Raw genomic sequence first — 19,709 nt, 5'->3', positions numbered from 1 at the left:
TTCATGGATCTCAGCTTATTGTAGGGGGAGGTAGTAGGACATAGAGGGAGAGGGGATAAGGGAAGGGACATGAGCGGGGCAAAGGGGAGTGAGGAATCACTGCTCTCTTCCAAGGTTGATCCATAAAAAGAGATTTCAATCGGTTGATGAATGTAATAAAAGCCAATTAACCACTTTCTTAAGACTTGGTTTGTCATGCAACATTGCGATTCAATAATTATTACTGCTCATTATTAAATTGACGCATAACTTCCAATCAGCACTTATCTAAACTGTTTTGATACTTGATTAACGACTTCTATGTGAAGATCTATAACTTTTCAAAAAGTTCTTCCAATGTGTTTTCTGATTAAAAAAAATATATAAAACATAGCACAAAAAGTAAGGAAATTTGTATTTGGTAGATTATTTCTTTGTTGTAACAATGCTTCTTGGCAATAAATCTTATACCGTTGGAAAGCCTGTTTATTTCCCTTTTAAATGGTGCCACATTTGTAAGGAACATGCATTTGTGGGATGAGCAGCAGAGCTGAGTATATGGGTTGCGCCCATGAAAAATTTGCCAAATCTTCTCTGCCAATGCCAAACAGCTTATTCTGCCATTGACTCTTGTTCGGTGTTGTTTGGTGGATTGGATGATTGAAGTCTGAAGAAACAAGACATATTGGCAATTTAACAATTTATTCATTTAATAAACAGGAGCCATAGTAGCGTGTGGAAGAACCATACACAGCCATAACAGCCTGGCACCTCCTCCTCATGCTGGTCACCAGCCTGGTCACACACTGTTGTGGGATGGCATCCCATTCTTGTCAGCACCTGGGGGGTACCAGAAGCTCAAAACAAGAGTCAATAGCAACAGCAGAATAAGCTGTTTGGCATTGGCAGAGAAGATTTGGCAAATTTTTCATGGGCGCAACCCATATACTCAGCTCTGCTGCTCATCCCACAAATGCATGTTCCTTACAAACGTAGCACCATTTAAAAGGGAAATAAACAGGCTTTCCAACGGTATAAGATTTATTGCCAAGAAGCATTGTTACAACAAAGAAATAATCTACCAAACACAAATTTCCTTACTTTTTGTGCTATGTTTATAATCTGAAAAATAATAATCTCCTGAGAGGACGAACCCAATACAAACCAATCCCCAAAGTGTTTCCTTGTATGAGCCAAATGCTTTGGATCAATTGAGTCACATTATTTTCTCTTACACTGTTCACCATGTCAGGAAACTCAACAACAATCTACCTGCATTAAAGCTGCACCAGGTGAAGGCAGATTGCGATATGTCTGGTGTTCATATGTTTGCTCGGCTACAAATACCTGGACAGCTGACAACTACAACTTGCAATGTAAATCTGGTTCCAGCAGAGTTGAAGGACAGGACAATCTCATGTCTAACAAATACTTCACTCACCTTATGCCAATGTGACAATTAATCCATCAAGTTTGCTCAGACCAATTTCACTTCAGCGCACGCTTCAATTTGATTGGACAACGTATATTAAAAAAAAAAAATAACCGTGGCATCAGTTATGAAAAGTTATTTAAGGAGAGTTGTCAGGCTGCAAGAAATTCTAAAACACCTGGGGCAAAAGCATATAATAATCAGCCTAGCACACTTATAAATCACTGCTATTTGACATATAATGGGATGAAGACAGTTACTTTAATGAAATGTGCTGGCAGTACTGAATTAAAGCATCCTTTAGTTTCAACATTAAGCAGCAGCTCTAATGCCAGCATCTCAGACAGTGGTTATGTTACTCAAGGGCATAGCCAGATGCATGCACTGTACATAAATCTGTGTGCTTCTCTTTCCCGAGGTGGCAAATTAGGGAGCATTTGCTTCAGTGCCTGATAATATCTGGCTGGAAGCCCTTGCTGTGTGACTCTTTAATCTTCCATAATTCATAACTGGACCGGATCGTATGTTTTTCAGGAAACTGCACAGGGAAAGCAACCACGGGCATCGTTGATGGCACTGGTTTTTTGAAAACATGTCGTAAAGTATTTCTCTGAGCAAGAGGGTTGTTGGCTGCATTAAAATGAAGGCGTTACCAAAGGTGGTGGGGAAATAAACACTCTCTTGTGCGATGCTCTGCTTCTGGTCCCAAACAAAATGGAATAAAGCCCCCTGTTGGTGTTAATGGCAGCAACAAAGCACCACACAGACTTGTGGAAGCTTCGAGGCCCTATACCTGTGTGGGAAATTATATCATTCAACATGGGGAGAAAGCAGGACCAGGGTACTGATTTAGGAAGATCAGCCATGATCATATTGAATGGCAGTGCTGGCTCAAAGGGCCGAATGGCCTTCTCCTGCACCTATTTTATTTGTTTCTATGTTTCTAATAAAATCAATATGTTTGTAAGTTATAGCAGCAGAATTATGCCATTTGGCCCATCACGACGGCTTCTCCATTCAATCATGGCTGATCTAGCTTTTCCTCTCAATCCCATTCTCCTGTCTTGACATCCGTACTAATCATGAATCTGTCAATCTCGGTCTTAAAAATATCCATTGACTTGGTCTTCACAGATGACCAATGTCATCTTGGTCTTCACAGATGACCAATTGTGGCAATGAATTCCACAGATTCACCACCCTCCGGCTAAATAAATTCCTCCTCATCTCCTCTCTAAAGGTATGTTCATTTATTCTAAGGCTATGGCCTCTGGTCCTGGACTGTCTCCACTAGTGGAAACATCTTCTCCACATTCACTCTATCCAGGCCTTTCACTATTGCAGCACTTTCTTTTGCTGATGCCCTATACAGAGGTCGAAGGAGACAAAATAGGTCATTTGAACTTGCGACAAATCTTCGGTTGCGCTAGCTTATTGGCTGATGTGAATGATATTACCAGGTAGAGCCTGGAATGGAGGTTCCGAATAAAGATTAAGGGATATGGTGATCTTTAAAACTTTGATGCCTTAAGTCATGGAAGACTGAACTGTGACAATTAACATAACGCATTGGTGACACTACTCCAGTGATAGCTCCAACTGGAGAGTTGGATGCCTCTGTCTGATCGTCTTACGGAATATCCAGAGGATGGATGCATGTGGTTCTGTTCTACCCCCATCTGTCTCGCATCCTCCATTACTCCTTCCTCTCCTTTCACCAAAATACAAAGTCACTAATTCCAAATGGAAACAATAGGGAGAAGAATGCGCAGGAGAAATATCAAATTCGGGGGCGGCACGGTGGGTGCAGTGGTAGAGTTGCTGCCTTACAACGTTTTCATCGTCAGAGACCCTGGTTCGATCCCGAGTACGGGTGCTGTCACACAGAGTTTGTACGTTCTCCTCGTGACCCACGTGGGTTTTCTCCGAGATCTTCGGTTTCTTCCCACGCTCCAAAGACGTACAGGTTTGTAGGTTAATTGGCTTGGTATAAGTGTAAATTGTCCCTAGTGTGTGCAGGGTAGTGTTAATGTGCGTGGATCGCCGGTCAGTGCTGACTCGATGGGCCGAAGGGCCTGGATCTCTAAACTAAACTAAATATGCTTGTTGCACTTCAAGCTGGGACAGAGCATGTGGGAAAGGGGTTGGTAACAGCAAATGTATCAAAAAGAGTAAATGTGTAGGAAGGAACTGCAGATGCTGGTTTAAACCCAAGATAGACACAAAATGCTGGAGTAACTCAGTGGGCAGGCACTATCTCTGGAGGGAAGGAATGGGTGATGTTTCGGGTCGAGACCCTTTTGAGTCGGATAGAATCAATGCAAAGCTCACCCTCCCCTGCAATAACAGAATACAATAGCAATTCAAAGCGAGCAGCTCCATTCTCAAGTACACTGTGGGCTGTGATTTCACATCGAAGGAATCAGGTTGCTCAGTAAATGTGGGACTCTAACTTAATTAAGAGCTGGGTGCCTAATGAGGCTGGTTTTTCCACATGAAACAGTCAAGAAAACGAAAGACTCACTGATTAATATTGAAAATAGATTTCTTGGATAATTAGGGCTTAGGAACACCATCCATCTTCCCTCCTCCTCCAACTCTCCAACTCTCCAGACCTACCTAACCTGCCGCTTGTGATTTTTTTTCCCCTAACCTGATGCATAAATAACTGTACAATTGAGCTTGCAAATTCAGCTGAACCGATAAATTGAGAAAAGTGTTATTCATCTAGGCACATTACAATGGCTCACTCAGATCTAATTTGGAGAATACAATTACACTCATGATAACATTTGGGTTGAGAACCAAATGTACTTGGGAACTGAAGGTGATTGAAACAGAGAGAGAGAACATTCAGGTCTTTCTTTTTCATTCTAAGAAAAGCCCATATCACACACTGAGTGGAATAATTTCCACATTTGTTTGCCGTCTGTACAAACAGCAGGAAGTAACAATTGTGTTTATAAAGTTGGCAGAGAGAGGCCTTCAGCTGGCCCAGGCTGGGAGAAAGAACAAGTGTCAAGAGCTTCACATTTATCACTTTGAAGTGGAAGTTCTACAATTATCTATCCAACTGAGGTCTTGTGAATCTCGTATTAGCACAAAGCAGAATTCCTTGATAGTCTTTCCACTCAATGTACAGGCTTAATTCAGATTACATTCACCTTCAGAGTCATAGAGTCATAGATTGATACAGTGTGGAAACAGGCCCTTCAGCCCAACTCGCCCGAACCGGCCAACCACTTATAGAGGTGTACAAAACCATGAGAGGAACTAATCTTTTGCTCCCACTTTGGTGGTAAGTTCTCATGTGTAGGTCAATGCAAGGTCAGGTTGTATATGTTTGTGTGGTGTATTTACCATTTGAGTTTTTGTGTTTTGGCAGCTGAGCCTTGCCGTAGTTCCGGGTATAAAGCATTGTGGGATACCTGTATTACCTCTCTGGTGGTGTTGAAGTAAAGCGGCCATATGTTGTATGCTAACCCGTCTCACTCGTCGATTCTTATCATAATACACCACAGTTTGTAAGTACTAAAGTAGATATATATGGGTTTTTTAAATGTCTATCCCCTTACTTTGAAGCAAATTAATCCACTGAGTCGTGCGGACTGTGATATTTCTAGAGATTGCAGTTGAAAATCAATGACTTCAAGATAAGTTCAATCTATAAAAGTATTTCCAGCTTCTTACATCACAAAATTCCAAATATGTGGTCCATTAAAGCCATTTTTTTTGTTGAAGCTACACACTTGCATTAATTATGCAATGTGTTCCAAGTTAATGGTGCATTTCTTGATTGATCTTAAATAATCCACATGCCTAATGATTAGATTCTGTAAATGCCTGTTCCCTCTCCAGCTTCAAGAGCAAACTTGCACTGAGTCTGGTGAGTCAAGTAAATGGGCATATGACTCTGAAGGAGGCCCTCGATCCAAAACCTCACCCAATTCCTTCTCGCCAGAGATGCTGCCTGCACCGCTGAGTTACTCCAGCATTTTGTGTCTATTTTTGGGTATATGCGTGGCTGGATTGGGAGGGAGCAAAAATATCAGAAAACATTGATGATTGGCATGGATAAAAGTAATTTCTAGGGGTTTTACATGTTGTTTAGAGGAAGCAGCCCTTTTATTTAGAATTCGAAATGGATTCTAAAGGTAGAATTTTAATTTTAACTTAACCCATGTGAGTTTTGCAGAGAAGAATAAAGGATTTAACTGAATTAAAATGCTCATTTGCCAAAAGTGCAAACATTTTTGGGAGACATCGTAGCTCATGATGTTTGTATTTTTTGCCTAAGTTTGTATTAAAGTTTAACATACTTTTAAGCTATTTCCATTTTGCATCTCATTCTTACCCAAACTAAACCTACATCTTTCCTTATTTATTTTATTAGTAGCAGATACTAATCTGCTTTCTTTGTCTGGAAATTTTGAGATTGACTTGAAGAATATTAGAAACTGAAAATTAAGTGGATAATCGATGCTGCTGGATCTGTTGAGTATTTACAGCATTTTCTGTCTATTTTTTTAATTTCTATTTTTGTCATTTTTTATGGATTTCTATTTTTGGTCATTTTCTATCCCCTAGCAGCTGCGGCTTACCTGCAGTCCGTTGTCTTTTGTGTTTTTTGTTGTTTTTTGTCCTGATTGTAGTGTTTAGATGTGATGTAGTTTTTTGTGGTTGTGTACTATGTTGGGGGGGGAATCTGTAAAATTGTCTCTTCCGAACGAAGACGCGACCTTTTTTTCTGGGTGGTGTCTCCGTTCCCGCTGCGGCCTACCATCGGCCAAATACCTGGAGCTGGCGGCCTCCACCTGGGACCACCTGGGCTCTGGTTCGCAGAGCCCGCGGACCGGACTTACCATCTGCGGAGCTGGCTGCCTTCGGAGGCTGTGTTGGCGCTGCGGGAGCGGCTGCGACTCGCCTTCGGAGGCTCCGGAGGCTTCGGCCGGGTGGATATCGGAAGCTCACAGCCCCCTGGATGGGGGCCGACATCGGGAGCTCCAGCAGTGGCAGCGTCTTCGCCCGCCCCGGATTGCGGGGCTTGGGTCGGCTCGCTGCGGACCTTTCACCGTCCGGCGAGGCCTGAAATAGGCCGCGGGATTTTTCTCTGCCTGGCAGGGGCTTCAATGTCGGGAGCCACAACCGCCCCGACGTGCAGCGGCACCGTCTTCGCCCGCCTTGGATCGCGGGGCTTGGGTCGGCCCGCTGCGGACATTTCACCATCCGGCGCGGCCTGGAACATGGCAACTTCAACAGCCTGACCATGGGAGAAGACGGCAGGGGAAGAGAAAAGACATTCTGGCCTTCCATCACAGTGAGGAGGGGACTGGAGGAGACTCACTGTGATGGATGTTTCTTTTTTTTGTTTTGTGTTGGTTGTGAATGTGTGTGAAATTGTTTATTTTTATTGCTCTATTGCTGGACTGTGGGTGACCTTTCATTTCACTGCACATCTTTTATGTGTATGTGACAAATAAACTTGACTTGACTTGGATAGCAATTACTGTTTATTTCCAAGGAAATGATAGATCCGCAACTGTGAAATTGCAAATTGCCTTCACGAATTTTCACCTCCACCTTGCTTGGAGCCGCAAGGAACCACAGATGTTAGTTTACAAATAAGGACACAAAGTGTTGGAGTAGGAAATAAAAACTGCAGATGCTGGTTTAAATCGAAGGTGGACACAAAATGCTGGAGTAACTCAGCGGGACAGGCAGCATCTCTGCAGAACATGGATAGACGATGAGATGAAGTGCTAACCCATAACAGGTCTATTCCCTCATGCCAGCTGTCTTTCCAAGTCCACATGGACTTTCCCTAATTGTCAGCTGCGCTGTTCACAGCGGTCACCAGCTGGGCTAGATGTTAAATGACAATTAAATCACAAAGTGCTTGTGCTATAATGCTAGCATAAGCCCTCAACCAAGAAAAGGATGTGGCCCAAAACATCACCTATCCACATTCTCCAGATATGCTGCCTGACCTGCTGAGTTAATCCAGCACTTTGTATATTTTTTTACCCCTCCTTGCGGTCACTTGCTCAAGCATTTCCAAGGGTGTCTGGACAGTTGCTTAAAAAAAGGCTCCATTTTACTGCAGCACAATTGAACATTATTTAAATAGACAAGAATGAACGTGGAGGTACTTTAAGGGTGATAAATATTAAATCAAAACATTCCGCCTCTTCCTTCTATTTTCCAAGGCCAATTCCTGTTGTCAAATACACTTCTCCAATATTGTGGTCCATCTTCTCCCAAACCCACTTTTACTTCTGAGCCTCTCTCCACTCCAAGTCCACAAGAACTTCACCCACTCTCTCTGCACCCCAACTCAATGTCCACTTCACGAGCACTCCCTTGCCACAGTACTTTCACTGAAGGCTCTCTCCTCCACCTTTCCCTTCCCCATTCATTGAAAATCCTCCCTCTGCAGTCACCAATCTTAACCCTGAAACACTCACTCCAATCCCTCTCTCCAATCCACAGATGTTCTCCCCTTTTCCTCCTTTTAAAATTTGTGCAGTCTTCTCCAATTCCATTCCCAAATCAAAGTCACCCCATCCTCTAGCAGATGGGCAGAGAGGAAAGCTCTTCAGCGGGTAGTCCATAGAGCTCAGAAGACTATCGGAACACAGCTACCAGCCTTGCAGGGCATCTACAACACACGATGCCTCAGAAAAGCCACCAGCATCCACAAAGACTCTTCACACCCCTACAACAGTCTGTTCAAACTTCTACCATCGGGCAGACGATACAAGGCCTTCTACGCCCGCACCTCCTGACTCAGGAACAGCTTCATCCCCAGGGCCATAGCTGCTATGAACCGGTCCTGCTGAGCCGGATGATCATATCGCACAGTGAACCGGCACAGATCTACTTGCCTTTATTCTGTTTTAAAACTGTTCTAATTTGTTTCATTGGGTTGTTTAAATTAATAATGATTAGCTAATTGATTTATTGCATCGTATGGGAGGTGCATTCCCAATCTCGTTGTACCCCTGTACAATGAAAATAAAGATATATTGTATTGTATTGTTTTGTAGCACTCAAAGGCTATCTCTACACCAATGTCATTCACAATTCATAGATCCTTTTATTAATTGATATTCTAGCTGAAACTTTCATATGCAATATATTCAGTTTCACATGATTATAGGTTTTGCCAGCCACTCCTGCTTTCCCCAATTTCTTCTGTTTCATCCTGTGTCTCTCACAATTGTGTCATTTGTCATCATGACTAATTATTCCAGACCAGCTTTTAAAAATACCAAAAATAATTAGAGCTTAGAGCTTTGAAAATACCAAAAATAATGATTAAAATATTTTCCAACAATTGTCCTTTGAGGCAAAGTAACATCTTAAACTCTAACAGAGCTTGTTATATTAGTGTGAGTGAATGGGTAAAGGTGGGCTGTGTAATGCAAAATGTAACTCGAGGATATTAGAAGGATACCAAATAAATTCCAATTTTTATGTAATGCTGATGATCTACAAATTCAAAATAAAATGAAGGAGCAGACTGCAAGAGCCATTTGCATTATTAAAGTTTAAGGTACTATTTGAAAACTGTTTTCATTTTCACTTTATCAAGCTGGCTGAAAGAAAATTAGTTACATATTTTGAAAATTGAATGATGGATTTAAAGATATGTACTGAACCACACTATATTTATTTGGGTAAATGTAATTTACACTGATGGATACCAAGGAGACCATGGAAATTTGAACCATTGTAATTGAGACTTATTGGTTTTCAGACTATTTCCCAGTTTTCAGATATTTTAATTATTGGAGATTATTGCTTTTAGAATGATCATGTTAGCATGCAAAGATTTATTTAGTCCACATTTTTAATAGGTGTTAATTTTTTGCATGCGGATACGTATAGGAAAATGTTACTTAAATACATTAATCCCGTATCAGTTCTCATTGTACATTTCAGTTACTGCCTATTTATTAACCTGCCAGCTATGCCAGGTAACCTGAGATATGGCACACAACATTGGTAGTAAGATTGTAACTTCTTGAAATGTACTCAAATTATTATCATTTGTAATGTTTACAACAACTTTTTTTTTGCAGAAGGATATCAAAAAGTGGTTTATTCCAGACAATGTTATTATCATGTACTATTTAGAAACCATGACTCCTTCAGAGTATGTTATTGCATAGTTAAAACCTCAAGTAAGTAACTAAGCTCTAAGAGATAATTGCAACTCATCTACGTGAATATTGTAGGTGCAGCGAGCAATCTTTAAATTCATCTTTCCGATCGAACATGCATTTACCAGTAATAACGTCTATGTTAGGAAAGTGGAACGTACCAGCCTACGAATCTCTCTTTCACAATCTTTCTTTATCCTGGAGATCTCCTCTAGGTGCAGGTGATACAAGCTTCTCATTTCTGCAGCCTTCAACTTATCAGCATGAATAGCCTGACTTAAAGCATCTTCCAATTGCTTCTTGGCCGCCTTCAGTTCTGAGATCTCCTGTTGCAGTTTGATTTTCTCAATCTCAAACGCCTTCTTAGCCTCCTCCTTAGCTTCGTTGTAAAGCATGGATTTAACTTTGTCGGCAGCTCCATCTCGCAAGGCGTTAACGAGTGCTTGGATTCTCTGGTTCTCGGTATCTTTGATTTTGATGACTCTGAGGAGCTCGCCCTCATGCTGCCGTAGCAGAGCCTCTCGCACCAGCTGCAGGTCCTTCATTTTCTCCTCGTGTAGCTTGGCTCTGAGTTCAGTCACCAACACTGTGTGCTTGTGCTGCTCCTTCTCTTTGATCAGCTTAACCTCCTGATTCTTCTCTCGTTCCAACTTGCTAACCTGAGGAATGGAGCACAGTAAGCCCACGTGTTACATTTAGATCAACTCTTCATTTTTGAAGCACAACAACGGGTGATCCCTTCACTCCTGGTAATGATCACATTGTTTCACAGGGATTTAGCTGTGGTGTTTCGTTTCGCTTCCAATATCCATGTACAAGGGAAATAATGCAAGTAAATAATTACCTCTTCCTTCAATCTGATATTTTAAATATAGGTACTTAAATATCGTGCACACCATTTTCTAACTACCAAACATATGAATGTTGTATTTTTTCTCAAATTCTCAGTGATACAAGCTAGAAATATATACTTTGACATTATTGAGGCAAATGCTGTCTCTTGATATGCAGGTAATGGAAAGATATGGATCACATGCAGGCAGAGGAGATTAGTTAAACTTGGCATCATGTTCAGCACAGACATTGTAGGTTGAAGGATCTGCCAGTATATATTCCTATGCCAAGGCTATTTACAAGTGGAGACTAGAGTGGACCTTTGTGCTCAGCAGGGATCTTGGTATGAGGCTCCAGCACTGTGCTGGTGAAGCGCTCATGGAATGCGGAGTGCGAGTGTGAGTGTGGGTGAGGGTATGGATGTGGGTGTGGGTGTGTGTAAGTGTGGGTGTGAGTGCGAGTGTGTGTAAGTGTGGGTGTGAGTGTGAGTGTGGGTCTGAGTGAGTGTGAGTATGTGTGTGGGTGTGAGTGTGTGTGTGTGTGTGTGTAAGTGTGGGTGTGGGCGTGAGCGTGGGTGTGGGTGGGTATGGATGTGGGTGTGGATGTGGGTGTAGATGTGGGTGTGAGTGTACGTGTGAGTGTGCATGTGGGTGTGAGTGTGGGTGTGAGTGTGGGTGTGGCTGTGGGTGTGAGTGTGGGTGTGAGTGTGGGTGTGGGTGGGTGTGGATGTGGGTGTGGGTGGGTGTGGATGTGGGTGTGGATGTGGGTGTGAGTGTGGGTGTGGATGTGGGTGTGAGTGTGGGTGTGAGTGTGAGTGTGAGTGTTAGTGTGGATGTGGGTGTCAATGTCGGTGTGAGTGAGTGTCAGTGTGTGTGTGTATGTATGAGTATGTGTGTGTGTGTTTATTATTTAAACAAAAAGAACGTTAAAATGATAATGGAATATTTCACTACAAAGGAGTCCTAGTTCATGAAGCACAAAGGTTCGGCACAAGGTTAGAGAGAGCTATTGGGATGGCTCATAGAACATTGGTTTTGATTGAGAGATACATGGAGATACGTGCGCCTATACAGGGCATTGGTGAGACCCAACCTGGAGGATCTGCATGCATTAGAGATAGTGCAGTAAATGTTCACTTGTTTGGAAGGAACCATAAAGGAGAGGTTGAGAGATTGGGCTAGTTCATCCTTGAAGTTTAGAGGAATGAGAGGTGATCTTAGTGAATCATACAAATTCTGAAGCCGGTTGCTAGAGGTGATGCTGAGAAAATGTTCCCCTCATGATTCCAGAATAAAGTTACATGTGTTTGAGACAGAGATGAGGAGGAATGTCTTCTCTTTGTAGGTCGTGACTCTTGGGAATTCTGAACTGTGGAGTAAAATCATTGAATATATTGAAAGTAGACTTTGACAGAACACACAAATTACAAGAGAGCGAAAGGGTATGAAGAGAGACCAGGAGAGTGGCAAAATGTCGCTGGCAGTCTTAGATGGGTTGGCAGCCCTGAGACATGGGCAGAATCTTGCCAAATCAAAAACATTTATTTAATTGTATTTTTTTTTCAATGTGGCATTCAGAATAATTAAAACTAAACTAAATCAATTTGAAATAAATGGATTGAATGAATGATTTGATAGTTACTATTTCTATGAAAATAATCAACATGAAGTTAACTAAAAAATGTTTGTGAAATAATTTTAATTAAAAAAATTATTTGTAAGTTAAAAAAACCCTTAACTTCTCAATGGAATGTAGATCCTGATCTATGCCAGGCCTGCCGAAAGGTTTGAGTGATGGTTCTCTGGGATAATTCTGGGGAATGCCAGCGAGATTGGGCTCTGACAGTGGCGGCACGGTAGCACAGCGGTAGAGTTGCTGCTTTACAGCGAATGCAGCGCCAGAGACTCAGGTTCGATCCTGACTACGGGTGCTGCACTGTAAGGAGTTTGTACGTTCTCCCCGTGACCTGCGTGGGTTTTCTCCGAGATCTTCGGTTTCCTCCCACACTCCAAAGACGTACAGGTATGTAGGTTAATTGGCTGGGTAAATGTAAAAATTGTCCCTAGTGGGTGTAAGATAGTGTTAATGTACGGGGATCACTGGGCGGCACGGACTTGGAGGGCCGAAAAGGCCTGTTTCCGGCTGTATATATATGATGATGATATGATGATGAACTCCATGGTGAGTCTGGTAGGGGAGCTGCCTGAGATGTTTGATCTTCCAAACTGTCAGTATATTCTGGACTCCTTCCTTTCATAGAGTGCAGGTGGAAGTTCAGTTTCAGCTTCAGTTTCAGCAACTGAATGCCAACCAGCCCAACTGAAACCACTGATCATAATCAGCATGATCGAATTCCTTCTAATTCAACTTTGGTCAGATGTACTGAAGAAACGTATGTCCCAGGATGGAACAAGGCATCTCATAATGCAAATAGTGAATCAGGGTTTTCTTGGTATCCTTCAGCTTGAAAAATATGTGTGCCCAATCTTGTTAGAAGCACAAATTAACAATTGTGTAGACAGGGAGTCAGGAGCATTGCAAGGCTGGGTCAACTCTCTATTATCTCAAAGAAAGACATTTAAAAGAAACGGATGTAAAAAATAGATCACATAAAAAGAGCTCAATTAGTAAAAAGAATTGGCTGTATGTATGAGATAGACCAGTTTAGGTTTTGCGCTCCCTGCAGTTTATCAACAAATATCACCTTTTTAAGATGGTACTAATAACTATCAAATTTGCATCACGTTAATCGTCAATTAATGTGCAAATCCAGCAATTTCTTAACATTAGCAGGGAGACTAAGGATAAGATATAATTTGATGCCAAATAATCTAAACCGATCAGCAAATTTTGGAGCTTCAAGTTTATCCCTTAAATCCTTGACTTTGCTGTCTGATTTACATATGGATGACAACATGCATCTTTAATACGCTGTAAATTTTCTATTACGTCAATCTTATAATTTCTTTAATCTGAACTACGGCGTTTAACATAGTTTTTGATCATCCTTTCATCCGGTATGCTTCTTGGCGTTCAATATTTGAGTAATCAAGTATTTCTAAGGCAGGGTTTTTAATAACCATTGTGGATCATTAGGTCTATCTCACAAGCCAACAACCTGCAGAGTTTTTTCATCTCTGACTTTGAGACTTGAGACACACATCCATGCTTACTAGTTATACATTTTGGGGTGATTTAACTATAACTAGCTGCCTGAAACCAATGAGATTGGATTGAGATTTATATCTCATTTGATTCTTCTCACCATTGAAGTCAATGGCTCCATCATTCATTGAGATTCCAGATGCACCATCATTAGGCTTCCAATAAATAAGGCAATCAAAAATAATAGGCCTGGATATTGCACCAGTGCATCTGATTACCTAAACTCATATTGAGTATTCCTTGCAATTCCAGTCAGGCTCCCCAAATAGAATTCTATTGACTTTGAAAGCATCACATTCAAAATATTGTATTTTGAAATAAATGGATCGAAGGAATGATTTGAGAGTTACATTAAAGGTGAAGCTAAATGCCTACCTAAAGGAAAGGGAATAAAAAGACATGTTGTCAAGATGAGGTGCTAAGGAGCAAGCTTCAAGAGATGCCTAGACCTACGGAATCTAAAGGCAGCACGATGGCAAAGCCAATTGAGTTTCTACCTCATAGCTTCAGCAACACAGGCTACCTCTTGCACCCATGACGGCGACTGCATTGGTGCTACCTCTTGCACCCATGAAACGACGACTGCATTGGTGCTACCTCTTGCACCCATGAAAACCAGGCCCCCACTCCCTCATTTTCATCATGGATGTCCAGTCACTCTACACTTCCATCCCCCACAAGGATGGTCTCGAAGCCCTCCGTTTCTTCCTCGACCGTAGAACCAGCCAATCCCCATCGACCAACACTCTCCTCCGCCTAGCAGAGCTGGTTCTTACCCTCAACAACTTCTCCTTTGACTCCTCCCACTTCCTCCAAACCAGAGGCGTAGCTATGGGCACTCGCATGGGCCCTAGCTACGCCTGCCTCTTTGTCGGGTACCTCGAACAATCCCTGTTCCAGACGTACACTGGCCCCATCCCCGAACTCTACCTCCGCTACATCGACGACTGCATTGGTGCTACCTCTTGCACCCATGAAAACCATCTCCATCACAGGAGAAAAACTAGTGACGGACATTTATTACAAGCCCACCGACTCGCACAGCTATCTGGACTACACTTCTTCCCACCCGGTCCCCTGCAAAAAGTCTATCCCCTACTCCCAATTCCTCCGTCTACGCCGCATCTGCGCCCGGGATGAGGTGTTTCAGACTAGGGCTTCCGAGATGTCCTCGTTTTTCAGAAAACGGGGCTTCCCCTCCTCCATTATAGATGAGGCTCTCACTAGGGTCTCTTCTACATCCCGCAGCTCCGCTCTTGCTCCCCATCCCCCCACTCGCAACAAGGACAGGATCCCCCTCGTTCTCACCTTCCACCCCACCAGCCAGCGGATCCAACATATCATCCACCAACATTTCCGTCACCTACAACAGGACCCCACCACTGGCCATATCTTCCCATCCCCTCCCCTCTCTGCATTCCGCAGAGACCGTTCCCTCCGCAACTCCCTGGTCCACTCGTCCCTTCCTACCCAAACCACCCTAACCCCGGGCACTTTCCCTTGCAACCGCACGAGATGCAACACCTGTCCCTTTACCTCCCCCCTCAACTCCATCAAAGGACCCAAACATTCTTTCCAGGTGAGACAGAGGTTCACCTGCACCTCCTCCAACCTCATCTATTGCATCCGCTGCTCTAGACGTCAACTCATCTATATCGGCGAAACCAAGCGCAGGCTCGGCGATCGCTTCGCTGAACACCTGCGCTCGGTCCGCATTAACGCAACTGATCTCCCGGTGGCCCAGCACTTTAACTCCCCCTCCCATTCCCAGTCTGACCTCTCTGTCATGGGCCTCCTCCAGTGCCATAGTGAGGCCCGCCGGAAATTGGAGGAGCAGCACCTCATATTTCGCCTGGGCAGTTTGCGGCCCGGTGGTATGAACGTCGACTTCTCCAACTTCAGATAGCTCCTCTGTCCCTCCCTTCCCCTCCTCCTTCCCAGATCTCCCTCTATCTTCCTGTCTCCACCTATATCCTTCCTTTGTCCCACCCCCGACATCAGTCTGAAGAAGGGTCTCGACCCGAAACGTCACCCATTCCTTCTCTCCCGAGATGCTGCCTGACCTGCTGAGTTACTCCAGCATTTTGTGAATAAACAGGTTCAATCCTGATCTCCGAAGCTGTCCCTGTGGAGTTAGCATGTTCTCACCTAGATTGCCCTTGTGGTGCTCCAGTTTCCTTCCACATCCTTAAGGCAAGTTAGTCGGGAGGTTACTTGACCACTGTAAACAGACCCTCGTACTGATAGGTGGTAGAATATAAGGGAGAGTTAATGGGAATGTGGGGAAAGTCGTTCATAGGAAATATTGGTAGTGGAACAGCATTGCTCTATGAATCAATGTGGGTTCTGTGGGCAGAATGGAGTTCTTCTATGTTGCAAAGAAGTATGAATAATAGACATTTTTGTTATTGAAAGAAAAAAGAGAAAGTGTCAATCTCCAGTGTTGATAGCAACATTGAAGAAAAAGTACAAATGAAAATCAAGAATTAGTAATATAGCTATTTTGAGGTGGAGCTTTAAAAACACGTAAAAGGATAGGAAGATTGACAGAGTAAGATGAAGTCATTTAATAATTTATAAAAAACTAATTTTTGTTTTTAAATGTGTTACCTTAAATTATGTTTGTTTCTTGAAAGGATTTTGTAAAGTTGTTGTGATCTATGGTGTTACGTTCACCTAGTCTTAGAATCTAATCATGCAGGATCTCAGCTGGAAAGCTACACTGCTCAATCTGTATGTTGACATTCCTGTTCCTCAAGATAAGCACTGTAGGTGAATTGAAATGATCTCAAACAGAAGCAAATACTTATATATTCTTCCCAACCACTTTGTCACATGTTCAAGACATGTGAAATCAATATAAACTTTGACTTTCACTTCTGTGCATACGTTAGACTTTATCTATAATGAATATGCCATACATGACAAAATATTCCTAAAATAGGGGTTTCAGAAGTAATTCTCCACATTCCTTTGCTAGTATGGTGTGTTAAGATCAGTGTGGCCCAAGAGCCTGCTGATTTCCTTGCCTTGCAATCTTTCATGTTGCACCACCTCAACTATGCAATATACAAACAGCAATCCATTTAATTGGCAATCCATCAAGGAACTGTTAATTTTCATGAAGTAACCCATGCATTTGGGTCAAATGCAGAGGTGTGGAGTTAAGATATGAGTTGAACAGAGCTTAATTTGGTGGAAAAGACAAATAATTCCTTTGCCTATCCGAGTGGCCTCAAATTCAAGTAGATATATAGAATAAGAATTGTAAATGGAGAAAGCTAAATTCGTCATTGCAAAGCTGGATTGCATTTAGGAACAAATCTAACAATGTGCTTCAAAAAAAAATAAAAAAATTGTCACAGTCGAAATTTTTAATGAAATTGTATTATGTGAGCAATGTTCTTTACATATTTTATACGTGTCAACCTTCTTTTATTTTTTTGTGACTTTGAGAGCTTTTATAAGTTTCAACGTTAAGAGTGTTAGTTTCACAACTGCAGTGACATTATTAATTATAATCAATTTTGGTTCCATTGTGCACTCTTTATCTGACTGGAACATTTCTCCTGCAGGAAAGATAATTTTGCTTTTTTTGGTGGGAACTCACAGATTAACTTTGCTGCAGCAATATACTTGCTTTATCCTGTTTCAAAACTCTTCTGATTTAAGCTGTTTGATACAATTGGTGCCGTGACACGATAGCTTGCATACACAGCATGCGTACATAAAGCAAAATAGATCGAGTAACTAAGCAAACAATTTCCATCTGAGGAGTTGAGTCATACAGCACAGAAACAGGCTCTTTGGCCCAACTTGTCCATATACACCAAGCTGAACTAGTACCATTTATCCAGTAGTATACAAAGGATAATATCTACTTAACGATGAAATACTATAATATTAGTACAAAATCTTAACTTCTAGCAATTACAAGGGGTTATAAAAGAGAGGGCAAATATATAATTTATATATTTTTGTGGACTAGTTAAGGAACAGTATTGCTTTTTGATGGTTGGGAAAATGAGGTGCTGTTGAACGTAGTGAATTTAAGAGGAGTTGCTTCAGACATGTGGACACAAGGAAGGTAATATAACCTAACCAAAAGGAGTTGGGATAGTGGAGATACTCTGAATTTCTTGGTCGAAGAAAACAGCATCAGTCAAAGGGGAGTTTTCCTCAATTCTATTTGCTTTAATACGTCAGTAAGAAAATGAGTTTTGATTTCGTTCACTACAATAGCTGGTAAGAGTCAGTAAATAATATGATTAGGTTGTGCCCAGATAGAAACTTACTACTGCTGAGCCAAAAAGGTATCATTAAGCTAATATTTTAATTACAATCTTGTTTCCTTGAAAGATTGGGCAATTAAATCTTTTAGATTACTGCTGATAGTTCATGGACTAGACCATGATTTTTATTTGTTCTAAGGGTTTAATTAACATTCTTGTGATAGATTTTATTGCCCATTCTAGTTTCCACAGGATCAAGAATGTCAACTATAAAACGTGGGAATAGAGTCTTATGTAGTCATGTGTCGTTAAATCAACATGCATTTATTTCAATGAACCATGAATCATTTGGCATTGACGGGAAATTGTTAGAAGCCACACACTGTTATATCATGATACAAGATGTGATTACCCACTTACAGAAAACTTAACAAGAGGAGATCAAGAAAATTAGAATTCTATGGTTCATTTAGGAGAAATATTATCTATATACTAAAACTCTCGTTTGTTATCTTGTTTGTGACTGAACCTCAGCCAAAAAGGTGCATGATAGCGCGACAGTTTTAGGCCCACCTTACTCACCATTGTCACTTTAGTGATAATGCAAGTAGTTTTATTGAAATCGGTATTATATTTTTAATGTTACTCACATTTTAAAGTTTAAAAGGAGGGGAGGGGGAGGGGAGGAGGAAGGGAGGGGGGGAAGGGGGGAGAAGGGAGAGGGGAGGGGGGGTTGAGGAGAGAGGGGAGGGGAGGAAGACAGGAATGCTGGAGAGGTTTGGGCCCAACGGGTCCACTTGGTCTAGTTGCTAATAAAAATGAATGGGAAAATTAGTTTTCATAATTTATTTTTGGTTCAAAACTGACTGGGCCAGGTACGATAACACTTCCATAATAATAATTTATAAACTACTACCATTAATTTGACAGTAGGATTTCCCGACACTATGTGTTGGTGCCTAATAAGTACTGAGCTCCATCAATCACAGGAGATATATTTAATCAAGGCAAGTGTAGCTCGAGTCGTGCAATTTTAGCACCCATAACGCATCAGATTTAGGTTATAAGCCAGCTAACCAATTAATCATGAGGAAAATGAATTTATTCCCTGTGAATGCACTGAGGTTTATAATTTAGGAAAAGGGCAATGGTCTTATGAGGGAAATGATAAAGGTAGAACATAGAACATAGAAAAGTACAGCACAAGACCAGGCTCTTAGGCCCACAGTGCCTGTGCCAAACAGAAATACCATAATTCTATTCCCAGCACGAACAAAGAAAAAGTGATTTCGACTTTAAAGTGTCTTTAATCTGAAAACCTTCAAAAAATGGTCTGCACCTGAACATGACCAAAATACCTTTGCTTATTAATACCAAGGTCGGCCACATTGCATTTCTTCACATGCATTCCTGTGGCAGCAGGAACAAAGGTTAAATAAAAGATAAATATTAGTTCTGTTACATCTGGAGAAATAAGGAGTTAATCATAGAGACGCTTAGCAAATAGACGGATCTGAAGGACTCATCCAAACAAGAGATGGCGAGCTAGTTGGAGCGAGCCTGCAGATTAGGGAAAGATATATGACCTATTAACTCATTAGGAAAAAAGCCTAAAGGGGTATCTGTGAGTTTGTGGTTGGTTCACTGGCACTTGCAGGAAGAAACTTTGTGATATTCACAGGCCACTCACAAAGGGGTATTGATGCTCAATGGGACAAGAGTAGAACTATTCCTAGCCTTGGTTTAATGCCTTGATCACTTCAAAGAGATGACAACAATATGTCCAGCTTGCTGCTTGCTGAGGTGTGAGCCACAAATTCATGGTGCAGCTTGTCTGACCAACTGAATGACAGGACAAATCTATGTTATCAATTACAGACCATTCATTCATTCTGTGTACTT

General features: G+C 41.8%; 1 protein-coding gene across 15 annotated transcripts in view; it reads right to left on the bottom strand.

The window, feature by feature from the left end:
- jakmip3 (Janus kinase and microtubule interacting protein 3) overlaps positions 1–19,709 on the bottom strand; it is a 316,671-nt gene that overhangs the window by 196,828 nt on the left and 100,134 nt on the right. For all 15 annotated transcript variants that reach the window (XM_078413662.1, XM_078413661.1, XM_078413664.1 and 12 more), the window contains exon 3: positions 9,738–10,235. In XM_078413662.1, coding sequence (XP_078269788.1) covers positions 9,738–10,235 — 498 coding nt within the window. The remainder of the gene's footprint in view (positions 1–9,737; positions 10,236–19,709) is intronic.

Source organism: Rhinoraja longicauda, chromosome 16 (assembly GCF_053455715.1).
Source record: "Rhinoraja longicauda isolate Sanriku21f chromosome 16, sRhiLon1.1, whole genome shotgun sequence".
Lineage (NCBI taxonomy): Eukaryota > Metazoa > Chordata > Chondrichthyes > Rajiformes > Arhynchobatidae > Rhinoraja > Rhinoraja longicauda.
This window is presented reverse-complemented; position numbering and strand designations above follow the sequence as displayed.